At 37.7% G+C, this 19,174-nt stretch overlaps 1 protein-coding gene across 2 annotated transcripts in view; it reads right to left on the reverse strand.

Annotated features, from left to right (window-relative positions):
- LOC132106441 (nuclear factor of activated T-cells, cytoplasmic 3-like) overlaps positions 1 to 19,174 on the reverse strand; it is a 70,065-nt gene that overhangs the window by 20,838 nt on the left and 30,053 nt on the right. For both annotated transcript variants that reach the window (XM_059512121.1, XM_059512128.1), the window contains 4 exons: positions 17,807 to 17,969; positions 875 to 1,074; positions 350 to 522; positions 101 to 241 (listed from right to left, as the gene is read on the reverse strand). In XM_059512121.1, coding sequence (XP_059368104.1) covers positions 101 to 241; positions 350 to 522; positions 875 to 1,074; positions 17,807 to 17,969 — 677 coding nt within the window. The remainder of the gene's footprint in view (positions 1 to 100; positions 242 to 349; positions 523 to 874; positions 1,075 to 17,806; positions 17,970 to 19,174) is intronic.

Genomic DNA, 19,174 nt, shown 5'->3' on the forward strand with positions numbered 1-19,174 from the left:
ATCCTCGTAGAAAAATGAAAAAAATATTAAATAAAAATGATGAGCGCTAATACATGGAGAAAAGAAGCTAAAATAGCACTTGAACCCCATTGAATCTTACCTGGACCTTTCTCCAGAAAAATGACCTTTGACTCAGGGAAGATGTTGGAACCAGTGATGGTCATTTCCTCTCCTCCACTCACTGGGCAACTGCTAATACTGGCTTTCTCGACCTGGGGTAACTCCTGTGCTGAGCGCTGTGCTATTTAACCATAAATACAGATACAGGTAATTCACATTAGACAGTTAATTATAGACATATATATATATATATATTTTTTTCGTCTGTGTGTGTGTGTATTAAACCTACAGCACTCCACTGGAATTGAAGCAGCCTGCAGTGAGACCACTTTTCCATTGGGTTGTGGGATGTGAACCCGGAACACCACACGGACCCGAGTGTTTTTCCGTCCAATATCAGTTTCTCCTTTCCTCAGCTCAATGTCAGAGTTCCTCAACTTCAGGATTCCAGCACAATCAATACTGACAAACACATCAGAACAAAGTATCCATAACAGTTCCATCATCCTCTCTGTCAAGCAAAATTGTTTCAATTATTTTTGTTCACTCTAAGCCACTTTCTGGATTTATACTCTTTTCATGGAGTTAATAAAACAATCTACATTGTGATGAGCTGCTGAAAGTCATTGCAAGGACAATAACTTTATCATTCTGTACTAAATAATCAACAAGTAATAATAGGCAGGTTAGGGGATATAAAATATTTTTAAAAGCAATAGTCAAATGGAAAGTCTTCATCATGATTCAACATTTATGTTTGTGTGTGTGAGATCGAGTTGAAATGAAGTTGAAATGAAGAGCAATTGGCAGGTACCTGGCAGACATATTGCTTTCAGGAAGGAGAGGAATCTCGAGAACCTTCGTGCTGGTGATGATAATTTCCTGGCTTGCCGTAGCGACAGTTTTTCCTGTTATGCGGTGAACCTGGTAGAATGCGTGCGGCCTCAAATAACGGTCATCCGCTGTCCCAATGAACATCTGCAGGTTCACTGGCTTCTCACTGAAGCCAACGAGCTGTTAAAAGTGAAGAGAAGAGTCATGCTCATTTTTATTTCCATGAAAATAAAGAAGTTAACTGTTGTAGGATGAGCAGAGATTTGTTTAATGGTCCTAGACATCCTGACACACAAACTATTATGAAAAATAGAAAACAATAATATGAAGCATGACAATAAATGTTATGATTGCACTGGAACTATATGGTGTGTATATATAGATCTTTATCTGCATTTCTTCTGAAAATGAAGTGATGGTAACTTCCGGACTGGCCTATAAAAAAATAATGTCATCCCTGCAGCACTCAACTGCCAAACTCAGATATTTCTGACAGGCTATAGTGATCTAGAAGCACTGGCCATCCACCACGTCAAACAGCAATATTATCCATTTGCAACACAATTATTTATGCCAATACATTTCCATTCAAAAAACCTTGCATATGTGCAATTACTTCCCAAATCCTCATCCTAGGGCTGCACAATTAAACCAATTTCTAATCGTGATTACAATTATGGATACCACAACTACGTAATCGTTCAAAGTGGCAATTAATCGTTCAAAGTCCACTTATGCTGTGTGCTTAAGATGTGTTTTTTCTTTCTTTCTTTATACATGTTATACGAAGGGTTTTTCCATTGTTTTAATTTTAGTTTTAGTATAACATACATTTAGTACTTTTTTATAATTGAAAGAAGAGGCCAATCTGATGTACAGTTGACATTTGAGGCTTAATACTACAAAAAAGCACTAAACGTTTTTCAGTTAGAGTGTTTTCAGCTTGTTTATTCTCAAATAAAAATAGGGCATGCAGTTGCATCAAACAATGGTATAAACATAATTTGATGTAAATTGTGATAATTGTAATTAATAACCGCAATGACAGTTTTAAGGGAATAATCAATAATTATGATTTTTGTCATAATCGTTCAGCCCTTATCCATGCACATTAATATCAGACGTTAGCCCACTTTTTCCAAGACGAATTCAAAATGCACTCTAGCTAGTAATTAAAATCCAGACAGGAACATAAAGATATGTTTTCGAGCCATGAGTAAAGAAAAAAAAACAGACACTGAATTGAAGGAAAAAATAGGGTAGAAAGGTGAGAAAAGAAAAACAAAACCAAGAAAATGTTGCTAAAATAGTATAAACAGGACTTTCGTCTTTTGAAAATGGAAATAGGGAAGTCAAAGACCCATTAAATCATGAATAATTAGACCTAATCATTCTGTAAAATCTTTTGCAGAATGAAAAGCTTTTACAGAAATGTTTTCCTTTCCAGTGCTGCACATCAGGCTGTCCGATGCAAACCTCAGTAAGACACAGGGGGCCAGTGTGGCAATGCAATGCCCCATCCAGTAGTATGTACACATGTCTGACCAGCCAATAAGCTTCACAGATAGGTGAGGAGTTCACAAACGCAGAGGAGCTATTCCGCTGACATGCGTGTGGGAGAGTGTTACTTAGGTTGAGCACACAGGCTCCTAACAATCTCTCTACTGTTGAAATGTTATGCTTGGCTGACACTGACCCACTGCAGCAAAACAAAGAGAAACTGGGAATGAGAGGAAAAAAAGAAGGGAGGAAAAAGAGAAAGAGAGACAAAGAGAGAGATGACCCAATCACAGGTAACAGAAGGACCAAGCCAACCATAGCAACAGAATAATGAGAAAAACTTGTTTCACATATAAAGGACAAGTCTTGAGAATAGAGCCAGATAACTGTGGAAAGGGGAAATAGAAATGGACGGCGGGGAAAAGAGAATCAGGGAACAACGGAAGACTTGGATGGTGGTGGGATTTGGTTCATGTAGTTCTCCGGACAGCATGGTTTTATTACACTTGGAGAGATATGTAACTGAGAAAACTATTAAACCAAAAGGGCATGCTTAGTTTCAAAATATTTATGGTAACATTTTACAATAAGATATATGCATGTACAACCTTTTAGCATTTATTGATTGAATTTCTGCATTTAATAATACACTTTTAACAAGTTGTATTATTACATATTAACTAAAGTTTTATGAACTAACATGAATTAACAATTAACGGTAGTTTATTTCTTTATTATAATAAAAAAATTGCCTTAATTTTATAATTTTGTAAAAATGTGTTGTTTATTTTTAAATCATGATGCATTTACCAATATTAATCAACTGAACCTTACGGTAATGTGTTACCAAGGCTAATGTTTTTCTAAAGTAAATTATATGGCTTTAGAAAACAAATGGCATTTCTAAAAAAAAAAAAAAAAGAAGCTAAATGGAGCATTATTGTTTACTCTTCATAAAAGCTTTGCTTCTTACTTTTCTTTATTGCTTCTCCATCAAGCGTGCTTGTTTCTGTGAATGCTGAGAACTCTGTGAGGTGAACAGTCCTCTGCAGACAGAGACCTTCAGGCAGAAGGGTCAGGACTGAATTTAATGTACTCTACATTTTGAGGGCTTGCTCTGGGTCAGGGAATTGAGACGGTGGGGCATTCAGAAGCAGAGGTCATGTTTATGCTTCAAGACCTGAAAAAGGTTCAGAGCTCAACTGAAATGAACCATGACCCTGCCAACACCATGCACATGTGTAACGAAGGCCAGCATGTAGGTGCTGTGCAGGTAGACCTCACTCCCCCGATCTCAACAGATCTCATCTGACGCTAACCTCCTTGTTAGTGCGTCCGCCTCCCATGCCAGAGACTTTATTGAGGGAAAAGTTGTAGTTAATAGTGAACAAGTGTTTCTTATTCTAAAGTGTTACCAAAGTGTTAATATTCAAGTAACATGATCCTGAAGAGTGGACATTCCATAGCATAACGAAGCTAATAATTACATTCTGATGAAAGATTATGCATATAAACATTTCTGTTTAGAATAAAGTGCACCGTTGAATCATGCCCAATAGGACTAGGAACATGTATTAATGTACACAGTGTTCACTTTGATTTCATGTTCACTTTAAGGTCACCAGATACAGATACAATTTAGAATGTTGTAAAATTAAGTATCTAAAACCCCTAAAGGTGATACATTCTGCACAATGTTGCAGTCAACTGGCCACCAGGTGAGACTCAGGGCCCATGGCTGATCTGAAGTATCCAGATAGAATTTTGATGGCCATACTCAATTGGAAATTGCCCAAGCAACATTTCTAAAAAAAGTTGCCCTGTGTATCATCACCTTACCGAAAAGTATGATGCACTACAGTGCAAAATCACTTTACAAGATGATACATCAGGCCATGAACATTTATGACTTTTGGAAATTCCATGAACATGCTGCAGCCTCAGCAAAGTTTCAGAGCGCTGCCACAACTTCAGTTTCAAGACATTTAGAGCGGCAACAATGCGCCACATCCTCAAGGAGTTTCTGAAGGCCTGTGGCTCAGCCTGTTGCTGACTTCAGCACTACCCCAGCACTCTTTCTCTCTCGTTTTGTAACTGCCATTCAGAAGATATTGCTAACCGCCGCTATTTCAACCATTAAAGTGAAAGAATCACAGCTGATCTCATTTTCTATTTGCCTGCAGTCATACGTGGAAATCCCGAGGGGGGGGGTCACCAGATATAGTTGTGGGGTCAGTAGGGACAGGACCCCCCCCCCCCCATCTGAGGGCCCCCCCAAATAAAATATGATTAAAAACCATGTGTATTGTAAATAACATTGTTTTATACTTTAAATAATTGTGTAAGTAGTAAAACAACACAAACGGGGCAAAAATGCATTTTAAGTTTAGAAACATTTTGAGTCTCTCCTCCCTTTCCTCACATGCCTGCTTTCCTCTTTTACATCACCCACACACACACATGAGCTCGGTGAGACAACAAAGTCAATAGTTGTGGAACTCCAGTAAGTAAGGCTGTCAATGCTATTTCACTCAAACATCGAATGAAGTGATTATTTCCACGTTAATACAGATGATGCCACTATGTTAGTAATAATAGCGTTACCTGCTTGATGGAAAGGGTTGCCAGGTTTTCACAACAAAACCTGCCCAATAGCTACACAAAACAGGCCCAAACGAACTGCGTTTTGAAGGGAGCCCCTAGTAAAAATTGTGTTCCGGGGGATAAAATACACAATATTGGGGTTGCTTTAACCCGTGGTCAAAAAAAAAAAAAAAAAAAAAAAACCTGCGGCAACAGTGTTAAATTAGCCCAATTCCACGGGAAAATCGTAGCCTTTGCAACACTGTGACATGGCCACGAGCACTGTCTATTTGGCACGGTCTTCCTGCTGCACTAATAGTATTAAGGCTTTCCTCTTTGTATACATATTTTAGCTGTATTATTTGTGTCCCCTTCAAAAATTGCTCTTGAGAAATTTTGTGTTTATTATAATTGTGCTGCTTAACATGTTCTTGAAAACCATTTCATGGTTCACGACTCTTTAATGAACAGAAAGAAAAAACATTTATTTAATTTTTGTAAAAATAAAACTTTATTTTTGTCTAATTTAATACATCCTCGCTGAATGAAAGTATTAATTCCTTTCCAAAAATTACTGAGACCAAACTTTTGTGACAAGTGACTGTGATTCATTCTTCAAAGAAAGGGACATAATTTGTGTTTTGTATGACAATTTGTGAAGTGACTACATCCCTGCTCTCTTCCCGCTTATTTTCTTATTTTAATCCCAAAGAAAAGCTAAGCGAGGTGTTCGCGTGCTGCGAGGAAAAAAACTGGAGACAACAGAAAACAAACAAGCTTAAAAAAAACAAGACTCTTGAATGAGAAGCGGTGGTGATGTGGCATGTCTCCAAACACAAGCAGCTACAGGAAACCTCTCATTCATCCTCTCATCACATCTGCAGGCCTGAAGAAATCTACAGTGTGTATTTGTGTGAAATTATACAAGACGACTATCCCTGCACTCCTTTAACCTCCCTTCCCTGACACTGGTTATATTAAACTGCTGACATTAAGGACAGTCACATGTCCCAGAGCTGGAATAAAGCTAGCAGGGGCAAAAATAGCCTCCCTGGGTTACTTTTCATTTTGAGGAGTAAAGATGCCTCATTCTGACTGTTTCTCAATTTAATAATAAAAGAAATAGCATCAGTTGGTTTAAAAACAGCAAGAAGACAGCTTAGTGTACAAAAAAAAGCACGTGTAGCAAATGTTTTAGTGTGAAGTGGCATGTTTTGCGCTGTTGTACTTGAGGCTGCATGTTTCATCATGCTTTAACTCCTTTTACACCCCCTCTAAACCTTGCATTTCCCATCAAGTTTCACACCCCTTCCCCTATACTCTCTTCAGTCACTTTCTCCACTCCTCCTCCTTTCTCCATCTCTTTATCTCTCTCTCCTTCCAACTCGCCGCTGGCAAGTTGTTTCCCTGTGTTGGCCTGTGGTTGCTATGGAGAGGGCCAGCCGGTGCGTGTGTGTGCATGCATGCATGCGTGCGTGTGTGTGTGTGTGTGTGTGTGTGTGTGTGTGTGTGTGCGTGTGCGTGGCTAAACCTGAGCCTGAGGGGGTGGGGAGGAGACTCAAGGTCAAACAAAAACAGTCAAACACACACACACACACAAACACAGTGACCTCTGCCTCTGAAACGTGGACTTGTGCTGACATGCTCTCTGTGCTTACTGGACACATCGAGAGGTCTGTTCACCAATGCAGTGTTTACACAAAATATGCCTCTGTGTGTGTGTGTGTGTGTGTGTGTGTGTGAGGGAGTGAGTAAGAGTGAGTGAGAGTGAGTGAGTGAGAGAGAGAGAAAGAGAAGGGGGATAAATAGAGGTTTAAACATAGAGAGCACTCAGACCCAGAAGGTTGGACAGCCAGTTGTTTAAATAAGGTCAATACACATAATCTCTCTCTCTCTCTCTCTCTCTCTCTCTCTCTCTCTCTCTCTCTCTCTCTCTCTCTCTCTCTCTCTCTCTCTCTCTCTCACACACACACACACACACACACACACACACGGCATGTGTGAAAGGACTGCTATGACTCTTATACATCAAGATATAAACAAAAGTATACAGTGAGTACAGCATTTACCGTGATGTGTACCTCTCTCACCCCTTCCGTTCTCACTGTTAAAGCCCTGCATTTCAGCCCGAGCCCGACGGGCCCCGACTTATTTATGCCCCTAGGGCCGGGGTTCGGGCCAATTTTCACGTTATAGCTCACATGCGGGCCGGGCGTCGGGCCTTTTTTGGGTTATCATTTCGTTTGCGAGCGCTGTTGCGAGCCTGCCTCAGTATTTCAATTTTTTTTATTTTACTCACTGTGGTTTAATAAATAAACATTTATTAAACTAACTGTCTGTGTGATATGCTTGAAGTGTTTTATATCTATGGATTTTATTGTAGCCAAGTAAAGTATTAGCGTTAATTTGAGAGGCTTAATTGATTTTTAAAAAAATGCTCCAAACATTTTTCTAAATTAACTTGATAAAGAAATGAAAAGAAACATAACACAAAACTGACCCCTTTTTTAATTGTTGCAAATAGGGCAGGCTTCCGCAGTGTAATAAAATAAATAAATAAAAACACGGGCTCGTGTCGGACTCGGGCTGATAATTCTGATGAGCTGTTGGACACGGGTCGGGCTAGGGCCTGAGCGCCTCGGGCCAGGGCCGGGCTCGGGCCTCAGGGCTCTACTCACTGTGCTGTGTCCTACTCTTCACTCTTCTGTCCACATCAGATACAGGCTACAGAACAACAAAAGCTGTACACACAGCCGCACACTCATGAGGGTATACAGACAACAGGGTTGCTCCCCAGACAAGCACATTGAGAGCAAAACTTTAACATAGTACACAAGAATCTCTAATCAGCACTGAAAATCGCCCACTGTGAGGTCTGAGGGTCACCAAGGTCAGCCATCTTGTTTTTTTTTGCAATGATGCTATTGTTATCTGATCCTAAGCCATGTTGCACAAAACAATAATAGCAATAAAACAATAAAAGCTAATATATTTGTGAAAGGATTAACTGAACGAATATACCAGATTAAAATCTACAGATTTACCAAAGATAATGATTTCGACTCATTTCTCAGTTTGTAAAAAAAAAAATGAATTACTTAAAACATTTATAATGGAAGATGGCTAGAAATAATGTTTATATTTTTCATTTAATGAAATGAGTTCCTGTAAATTGAATGGTACAGCATGGAATGCATGAACTGATGAAATGTATATCTTTAAGTCAATGTTACTCACTTAAAAGCAAAACTAACAAATGCATAAATGTATAAATGTAAAGTTTAACACACACACACACACACACACACACACACACACACACACACACACACACACACACACACACACACACACACACACACACACACACACACACACACACACACACACTTCAAACTTCAACCCCTGATCATCCCTACAGACTTGTAAGAACAAGGTTAGAGCCTCTTGAGGCAAGCAGTGGATCATTTTCTACAATAGACATGTACAGAATGCTAGTCCCAAGTCGAAATAATAATTTAGAAAAGTGCTTAACAAAAATATAGGCTTAGCATTTCTGCTTTTGACCTCTCCAGGACAGCTGCCATTAGACTTTTCTTCTCTGAGATAATCGACAGCCTACAATAGATGCTGTCAGTAGAGTTTACCCAGAAATTCACTTTAACACTTTTTCTTTTTAAAACACAGGGTAATTTATTTTTTATAAAGCTGGTTTCCACCATGTCTGTTGATTCCACTGGGCCTTTTTATCTATATAAAAGCCCTGGGTGAAAGGTACAAGTGACTTTCTCTTAGAATAAAACACATGAACAGATCCTACGGCAAATGTAAACTCTGCTGCCCTTTGTGTGTGTCTTTGTGTTTAACCAGTTCAACTACCATTTCTAACACACACACACACACACACACTCAGGAAAGTCTATGCCAGATGGGTTCAGAACGTCTATGTCTCCTAGCAACAGGTGTGCTGATTTTGGTACAGAATGAACCCAAAGAGAGCGAGGTGCGGTTTGTAGAGCATTACACAGCATTCCTCATTGATCTCTGAACTGTGAATTAGCCCAGCCCAAACACTAGCAGTAAACACTGTCACTTTGTTTTGCTGGTGTTTGTCTGGCTGCTGTACGCTGTAATCCGCAGCCTTCTGTTATGGCAGCTTGACTTATACACCACTGATAGATACACTTACACACATTTCTTGATTTCACCACCAATCGCATCTCTGATTTCTCTCACAATAACTGGAGTGGTAAAGTGCTGCAGGAGGAGCATGTGTGCTTCTGGTTTTAACATTAGACCGTCCATGTCCCTGTAATACAAATTTCACAACCTTCTAGTAACCTCATGACCTGTGTGTAAGGTCAACCATTCACATAACTGGCCTATTCCTTACTCTAGACATTAACCATTACACATTGCGTCTCCGAGATAAATGCACAAAGGACAGATTCTTCTGCTTCAGGATGAAACATAATACTGAAAGCAGCTACAGAAAACAGAGGAGCTGTAGGTGAAGTATCCAGTCAGATCATCCACAAACAAACTCACACACATTCACATTCATTCAGTGTTATTTTAGTATTACTTATTTACTAATCAAGCATTTATTTTCAGATATTTTCGTTTGAGTCATTTTGTATTTTTGATTGTCATTTTCTTTTTTAAATCTCTATTTAGCTTTGTATTTCTGTTTTAGTTTGAGTAATTTTAGAACAACTTAAAAGTAAAATTATTTTATTTCAGTCAGTTCATAAGGTGAAATTTCTTTTTCATTCAAGTTTATCACCAAACTACTATTTGATATGTGACTTTTTTATATGTAAATATTGCCCAGCCCTAGTTGATGACAACATGATTCAAGTAACTGTTTCTTTATTAACCCTCTAGTTAAAGAAATTTCTATTTCAAGTGTACCACACATGAAGTTGTCAACATGATGTAAATGTTAAACAAATGACTTGTTAAATATATTTGCAAAAAAGATGCATGAACTTCAAATACATCTTGTACAAATGTCTTATTACATATTATATGTTCAGAAACCATACAAGTAGAGCTGAAACAACGAATCGATTTAATCGATTAAAATCGATTATTAAAATAGTTGTCAACTAATTTAGTCATCGATTCGTTGCTAAATAACTTTTATTTGCCGTAAGCGGCTCATTTCGTGCATATTTCAAATCTGCGGTGACCAAAGTGTGGCAGTAATGAGCCACCGGAGGTTTTACTCAGCCAGTACAGCAGGAGAAGTAGCGAATAGCCAATAGCTGGCCTTGTTTTATGTCACGTGCTTCCCGAGCAGCGTCTCTGCAGCCATAGACATCATATGATGTCTATATGTCTGCAGCATTCAGCGTGATGTGGGAGTACTTTACTTTGAGCCTTCAAAAAAGAAGAGTAACCTGTAAACTCTGCTCTACTGCACTGTTTAAGGGGACGTTCACATATCGCGTCTTTTGCGCGCTCAAGTTCGTTATTTCCAACACCGCACCGCATCGAGTTAAAAACATTTAAACTTTTCAGAATGCCGCAACCGCACCGCGGGTCATGTGACAAGAACTAACCAATCAGCTTCATCCTTTCCCGTAACAACGTTAAAAGCTCAGTCAAGATGAAAGGAACAGTTGATCATAGTTGTATATGGATTTCCATTTTGAAATAAATTTAGTAGCAGAGCTACTGCAAGCGATTTATTTGAGCTGCAAATCCATTTATCCTTTGCTGAAATGCCCGTGTCTTCAAGGAGAGAGCACGTCATGGTTGCTTAGCAAAGGCAGACGCCTCAGGGGCGCTTCTGTGCGAGCGCTTTGGAAGAAGGAGAAAGCGGCGCGCCTAGCGTTTTCCACGCGTTTTAGGCGCGATTTGTGAACGGCCCCTAAGACTTTCATTTGTGCAGATTCTCCAGTACAATATTGTTTGCAAATGTTTAGTCGTAAAAGCTGATAACATTGCTTTTTAACAGTTAACATTTAAAGCTTTACAAACATGTTCTGTGATCAGTTTGTCGTTTACCAGTTCAAAATTCAGTCGTGCAGCCTAATTATGACTGAATGAGAGAGGTAAATGTAGATATTTGAAATGCACTTTTTTTTCCTAAGTATTCACTGCTCTTTTTCACACAGCAGGTTTTTTGTGTGTGTCCTATTTTTTTTTCTGGACAACCTTCTGATGGATTTTACTTTAAATTGTGAGTTCCATTCAGGTTTCATGCCATTGGCACTTTTTTTGAAGGATTGTTTACAATTTCACAGCAAAAGCTATAAAGCTGTTTCCCAGTAAATAATAAAATACAATGCACTGCAATTTTATTCTGTTTTATCCTTATTCTTCGTGAAAATATGTTCTGAAAGATTCCTTAATAAGCTTCGTTCGGGATGTTAAACTACTTTAGGAGCTCTAAGGACTGCCATGGTGAAAACATTATTTGAAATCTCCTTGTGAAATTTGCTAGAGTATGGGTCAGTGTTCTGATTGCAGAAGAGTTCGACAAAGGATTACTAACACAATAAAACAACTCCAGGTATATTTTTGATGAGGATATGACAGTGCAAAATGGTTAAAATCTCTTAAATCTATGCTGAATGATAAAGACCATTTATTAATAATTTACTTGGGGGAAAAAATGGAAAAAACTAAAATATAAGTACATAAACCGATTAATCGTAAAAATAATCGACAGATTAATCGATTATCAAAATAATCGTTAGTTGCAGCCCTACATACAAGAAAAAAAAAAAAAGTCTCAAAACTCAACATAATTCAAATTTAAAACGCCTGAAAGGTATAACACCAGTAGACAATTCATCCCCTTGGAATTATAAGGTTCTATCTGACATTTTTGTCATAATTCTGTGTCAACGTATTTACATTATGTGATAGATTTTTTTTTATGTTGTGTACATTATGGGACTTTTTATTTAAAAAACAATAAGGTTCTATCTACACAGTCGAACTGAACACAAAAACTTTGAAGCTCAATATCTCAAAACTACTCGGAATGCAGATCGAGCCTAATAATTCCAAGGGGACGAATTATAAACTATAAATGTTCTGTAAAAACAATAAACAGCAGTTCTCAGCCTGTCACCATTATGCAAATATGAAATTTCAGACATACAATAGTAGTTCTTTAAAGAGTTTTATTCGATTGCGCTGATTTTCATTGTTTTTTCTATGTGAACATGTACGCGTTTGACCATTGGGCTCGCATCTCAGGCATGAAATATCATTCTAAAAACGCGCCGTTCAACTCCCATCTTCCTGCCTTTAAAATCGTGGCAGAACAGTAAATTCGATTTAATCTACAAAACTCAAAAAAGTCTATAAAAAAATAATCCAGCCCTATGGCCAACCTATTTATTTATTTATTAATTTTTAATCCAGTATAAACTGTTGTTTCATTGTTCACTGTTTCATGTTACATTTGATGTTTACATGGTTTCTGAGTTAAAGGCATATGCAATAGCATTGATCAGGACTGGACTGGGACAAAAAAATCGGCCCGGGCATTTTTGCCCAGACCGGCCCACTATATGATCATAAACACCACCCATCTTTGCACGCCCTTAATTATATGCATACCAACTCCTATTCATTAAAACCACTAATGCCATGTAATGAGTGAGTATAGGAACGAGTGAGAGTTAACAGATGAAATAAGTCAAAATTTTATATTTATTAATACAGTTGAACTATACTCCACAGCGGTGAATCGTAAAACAAGCTATAAGCGGCTCAGGCGTAGCAATACCAGTGTTTCTTACAGGATTTTTGTTAAAACTATGGTGGTGTGTCCTCGGTCCTTCTAGGGGGGTTCGGGGGCATGCCCCCCCGTGAGAAAATTTTGTGCATTTTAATGTTAAATAAATTCATTAATCTGATGCACTTTGAGAGTTCAAAATTAAAAGCTCCAACCCATATTCAGTGTGCAAATTAAAAGAAAAATTCAAACCTCTTTTAGTTACAGTGTCTATTTACATTACACCTATACATAATAATCGTTATAATATTAATCCAATGACAGTAATAGCCATATTTTGTAAAACAAATGCACAAAAAAATAAAGGAAAATTTCTTAATTAGTTGTACCAATTTCTATACTTGAAAGAGATGAGCACATGATCTTTTATTTTGAGCAAACTGCATCAAGCTTTTATTTTGGCGGAAAACATGGTTTACAAACGCCTCTTATTAAATTTCTAGTGAATTGCGGTAATCGTCAACTATGCAGATGTGGAAATAATCTACACTCATGACATGGCCTCAGTGTTTTGAAAGTAGTTATGCTTACCGCAGGCTCTACACTTTCTCATCTCTCTCCTGATCCTCCGTCCTCACTATCATCATCTGCCACAGGAGCTGATGAAGGTCAGAAAACATATATTTTGACACAGTTTACAGTGTCTGCTTTAAGGGCCTGGTTCTATTTTTTCACGCTATTTATCTGCACATTCCTTGCGTTTCTTCTCCATCTTTTTTTACAGATACACACTGACACTGCTGCCGCTCGCTCACTCGTTTAAAGTTGTGATTGGGCCAGCCCAGTGTCAATCAAGAAAAGAGCCAATGGGCCACTGATCTACGTGTTTCATGGGCTGGTCTGTCAGAAAAAAAAAACTAACACTGACTTTGACCAATGCATTACACCGGCACAAACCCAGCGCCGCCAATTAAGCAAAACAAAACAAAACGAATGGGCCGCCGATGTACAAATTTTATGGGCCGTTTAAAAAAAAAAAAGTATGAGTATGAGATATCGGCCCAAAAATAACGTTGGCCCACCGGGCAAATGCCCGGTATGCCCAATGGCCAGTCCAGCCATGGCATTGATAACTACAGTAAGAGAATAAAAAGCATATTTATCATATTCAAGCATATCTTATTAGGCACTAGTGGCTGTTTGTTCATCTGATATTAATAGTTACTTTCTTTTTGATCCCTTAGTCAACAATTGTAAACACAGCAAGTGTACTGAAGGCCAGGGGAATGGAGGTGTACCTTTATACTCCGAGATAATCATTTTAAGTTAATTTCAATTAAATTTGATTCACACACTATTTCATCTCTTATTTTATAATATTTGTTTATATTTAATGACTACTTTCTAATCCACTTTTTTTTACAGTATAACCATCTTTTGCCTTCTTTGCCAAATGCCCCGGTGATTACATAAAAACCCACACACAGCGCCTGTGCTAGTTTACACCTGGCATACAGGTGTATGGGTCTGTCCTCCTGGCTAATTGGCACTGTAAGTGCTGCTGAAGGCAATATGGCTCAGTGAGTCTGTTCACTGTCTCTAAGATCCAGTCTGTCCCAGGACAGATGGAGTCTGCGGTGTCACCTGCTGACGTCACAACAACAGATACTCCACCATAGCAGCCTAAGACTCCAGCAGCGCATGCCCCAGAAAGCATCACGGGAAACATTATTAGAAACAGCTGCTCGCTGAAAGGTCTGAAGGTATGGGAGACTTTTCATGTGCAGATTTTCCCAAATGGAACCAGGGGGGTTGAAAACTACAAAAAAAACTAGAATACTGAAAAATACAAGTAAAATAAGCGTAATCATAACGGGTATAGAACATAATTTAATTCTCACTGATGATATGGTATAGTGAAATTGATTAAACCTATGATTCATAAATGGGTTAAAGAAGTCATACAATGACACAACTCTATTTAATGAGCACATAATCACACACGTAAGCAGATGCACAGAGTGGTCAGCTTATCTTCCTGCTGCTACTCAGATCATGTGTTAGCCGTAGTTTTCTCAGAGAGTTTGTAAATACATTTCTGTATAGATGCCAGCAGCTTATTGTTAAACTTCTGTTGTTAAACTTCATTTTTTTTCTGTTTAAGTATTTTTTATTCAGTAAAAGTAACCATAATATCAATAATAACATGTTAGTACTTGTATCTGTATATACAAGATCATTTTCCCTATCCATTTAACTCTCTTCTTGTAAAAATATGACCAAAACTTGGGGGAAAAAAACGTTTAAACCAGGTTTTCTAGCACAGTAATTCCCTGTGGGTGGACCAGTGTGTGGACTTCATTAATGTGAGGTAATTATGCATCCTCAGTCGCAGTGTGAGGGGAAGCGAGGCTACGATGTTAAAGAGTTAGTCATTAATACTCTGAAATAGTAAGAAAGGCACAATCACTCGCAAAACATGAATTCTCATGTATACGGTGGTTGATGTTTAAGCATGAAAGGTTGGGAGATAAATCTCAGCAAAATTGACATAAAAATAGGAAAGTGTTTTGGCAAAGGACAGTTTAATTGTTTGTATTTTAACTCGCTTTTGTTACATATTTCCATGCCAATTATAAAAGCACATTTCTTCTCTACAAATGCAGAAGGAACATATCTTTTCTGAAGAAAAGATCTGCATACTAATTGCCAGTCATTAGTCTAGTGAAATCGGGCCTCTGATGAAGTATATCAATTAGGAAATGCTGTTCATATGTTGAAACACCTGTCTCTTGAACATTTTCAAATAATTTTGACAAACCAACTATAATTAAACATTTTTACAGACAAAAATAACTGCCATATTATCCCAGATTATTTTGAACATTCACTACCTCAAATTAATTATAATAAAAAACAAAACAATTATCAAGAAATTATTATTTCATCTGGTTTATAATCAGGGGTGCACATAATTTTTTTCAGCCTGGTTCTCATAAGAGGACCAGGAGCTTTGGTTTGGTCCTCACACTGCATATAGCGTGACCCATTAAATATAACTATAAAAAATTTATTAATAATAGTTATATTATTATTGCACTTTATTTAGTTTTTTGAATAAAATAATAAACTAAATAATAATGTGTGATAATACGATTTAAAGTTAATTTAGTAAACTTAAAAATAAAATGCTAATATTTACCACTACTTACTTTGTTTGCCTCTTTAAGGAGAATTGCTTTATGTTTTCCCTAATTGTAAGTCGCTGTGTTTAAAAGCTTTAAAAAAAATGTAAATAAAAGCATATTCATTATTAAAACTTAAAATTAGCGAGGCTTTTGTTTGGGCATGTTGCATGGAAGTAAGTATACGATCTTCCAGATTTAGCGCTGCTGCTGATTAAAGAACTTAAGTGAATGAATATCACAGTTTTGCATTGTATTTTGAAAACGCCATGGCATAGACTAGATTTATGCTTTCAGAATGAATAGAAATCTTATATAGTACAGTCGAGCTAAAAACGGTAACTGTGCATTAACAGCTGTTAATCATGTCGGTACATAAAACTTATTTTTACGGTCCAATTGACCATTTATGTGCACCTCTGTTCATAATGCAACCAGCAAGCGTCCAGCACATAGGGAAGAATTCTGTAAAAAAAAAAAAAGATATATTTTTCTATGAACATACATCACACATTATGACCTTCACTACAATAATACCATTTTATGGAAAAAGTGTGGCAAAACGTCATCAGATGTCCTTCCTGACATCTTTGACTTCTTCGCCACAGATGTGTCCAAGTAATTGTTTATACAAACTTCATTTGTAAACAAGAACATATCTATGATCATCATAAGGCTTTAGATGTTTAGACCTTGGAAGTAATGTTTGAGCACTGATTGAATTTTAAGTATACTCAATTAATGCATCAATAATATTATTATGAAACAAGACAAAGTACTACTTCAAAAGTACTTCAAAGATTTATAATTGTGCAATTTATTATTCATAACTATCTGCAGTATAAAACCTTGGGCACAAATAAACCTATGCCATACCGACCATCAATGCACACAAACTCAGAACAAACTATACCAGAGAGATATACTGTACTACCTAAATATTTTGTCATTTGCTTTTGCCTTTGAAGTCAATAAATTTAACAACGCATAGTCCAGAAAAGTGCAAAGAAACAATTAAAAAAGGGCTCCAACTGACCAAAAAGAATTGAAACAAAGGGCACTGTAGAGACAGTGGAAAGAGATGAGATGTCTGATAATGAAAGATGATCATGCAGGTGACCTAAACAAGGTCCTAAACAAGGAATGACTGCCAGTTAATGGCTCACAAGACACAAGACTGGGGTGTGATGCGGCAGAAATGCAGGCCTGTAATTGTGGTTGTTTAATGGAGCATTCAAAGCCAGACGTTATGATTCAGGGGAAAGGCCTTCCTCTCTTCCTCATGCGTTCAATGATCTGGCTTCCTGAGTTGTATGTGTGCTTCATTATGGCTGCCACAAAAGAGGTCACTGTCTCCAAGACCATTAAATATTTACCAACAAGCTCTCTCTCTCTCTTAGTCTCTCTAGGAGAGCTAGCCTCAGGAGAGTGCCAAGTAAGTTTACCTATCCGATCATGATACAGCAGGATACTAATTGGGCTTCATTTTACATAAATGATGCCATCACCTCTGCGGTTAGAAGCTAGTACAACTAGCACAGAGGAGTCAGAAGGAAAGAGTCCCTAATAAGACTGCTACACAGTTTGCTTCGATCTAGCTGACACCAAAACACTTGCTCGCTAGCTGTTACCCAGTAAAAGGACTTTTATGACCAGTAATGAGGTTACTAGGCCACACAGCAGACGCTTTCTGTGTGGTCTCGCTCTTCTCAAGTTCTGCTTCCTGTGAGGGAACGGATGGCATCATGCTCTATTCCCACTTTTGTGGCCAGCGTAATGAGTACTTCGAAATCAAGGCCACAAGGCTTCATGCGACGATCCCAAAACCAAGTACCTCTCGTACAATCAGCCAAATGGGTGGTGGTAAAATTAATGTATTCGTCCAGAAAAGATAGTTAGTTAAAATTACTACATCAGTATTCGTTTTATTGTGGAGACTCACCTTGACAATAGGGTGTCCCCCAGAATTGGCTTTGATGGCCCCTCGGCTGCCTTCAGTCTCATAATGAGCTCGATGATGAGCTTTGGGGTGAACCTCGATCTTTAGCTCATACTGCCCATACTGATTCGGTAATGGCCAGTCCAGAGGAGGCAGGGATGATGCCCTACACGCAGATCAAGAGCAACACAAACAGAGCAGTTACACAATGCTTAGTGTTCATGTAGTAGATTGACTATAGAAATGAAAACAGTGAGCAAGCTATGCAACAGTTTTGGTTAGGTTACAGATTTTGCTCAACAAAACTACAGAACCTGAACAAATGTTGATTAATACTCAAAAAGTCTCTGTGCTGTAAGTCAATGATGACAGTTCAAATTTTCTGGGTGAACTATGCATTTAAAGACGTGCAAAACTTTTGAATAGTGAAACAATTTATGAATGACACAAGGTTAAATCAGTGATCAGTTTTTTTTTTTGTGTGGCTCTCTACTACATCCTCTCCATCTCCTCTCTCTTCCGAAAAAACCCCTCACTCCTCATGCTGTCATGGTAACCTGAGATGGATCGTAAGGGGAAATGTGAGAATGCTGAATGTGTGTGACAGTAGTGGCCTAACTATAGTGGCCTAGTGGCCTGTGGACATCTAACGGCTTTATTTACTGACAATGTACACTTTACTTGTATGCATGTACGTACACAGCTCTAGTACACAAAAAGCAAACACCAGTTTAAAGTTTAAATCTACAAGATTCCAAGAATGTCTTGACACTACTCTGCATCTAAACTTCCATTCATAATTTTGGAGTCAATACTTTTTTTTTTATTAATAATTTTATACAGAAGTGTTGCATTAATTTGATAAAAAATATATATATTTATATTTCAAACAAATAATCTTCTTTATAACTTCCTATTCATCAAAGAATCCTGAAAAAAGTATCATAGTTTCCACATAAATATTAAGCAGCACAATTGTTTGCAACATTGATAATAATAAGAAATGTTTTTTGAGCCCCAAATCAGCATATCAGATTGACAAAATAAATAAATACCAAACATTGAATGATACTGTTTATATATAAAAGAACTATGATGATATGCATGTGAGCTATGACTGTTGAGCATATGACAAAATGCAGTTTGTATATTTCCAAAATCTTAGCATATTGTGGCAGCTTTGACAGGATGAACCAGCTGTCAATATAAGCTGTCCAGTGGCAGCCTGACCCTTGCAAGAAAGGCAGACAATTTACAGATGAATGATTTAACTAAAGTAAAAGCAGCATGTACATTTGATGCATTTACCAAGAGCAAGCAGGTGTGCGTTTTCATCTGAAATTTGTTTGTTATGTTTAGCTGGCTACCCTA

The sequence above is a fragment of the Carassius carassius genome, chromosome 2 (assembly GCF_963082965.1).
Source record: "Carassius carassius chromosome 2, fCarCar2.1, whole genome shotgun sequence".
Lineage (NCBI taxonomy): Eukaryota > Metazoa > Chordata > Actinopteri > Cypriniformes > Cyprinidae > Carassius > Carassius carassius.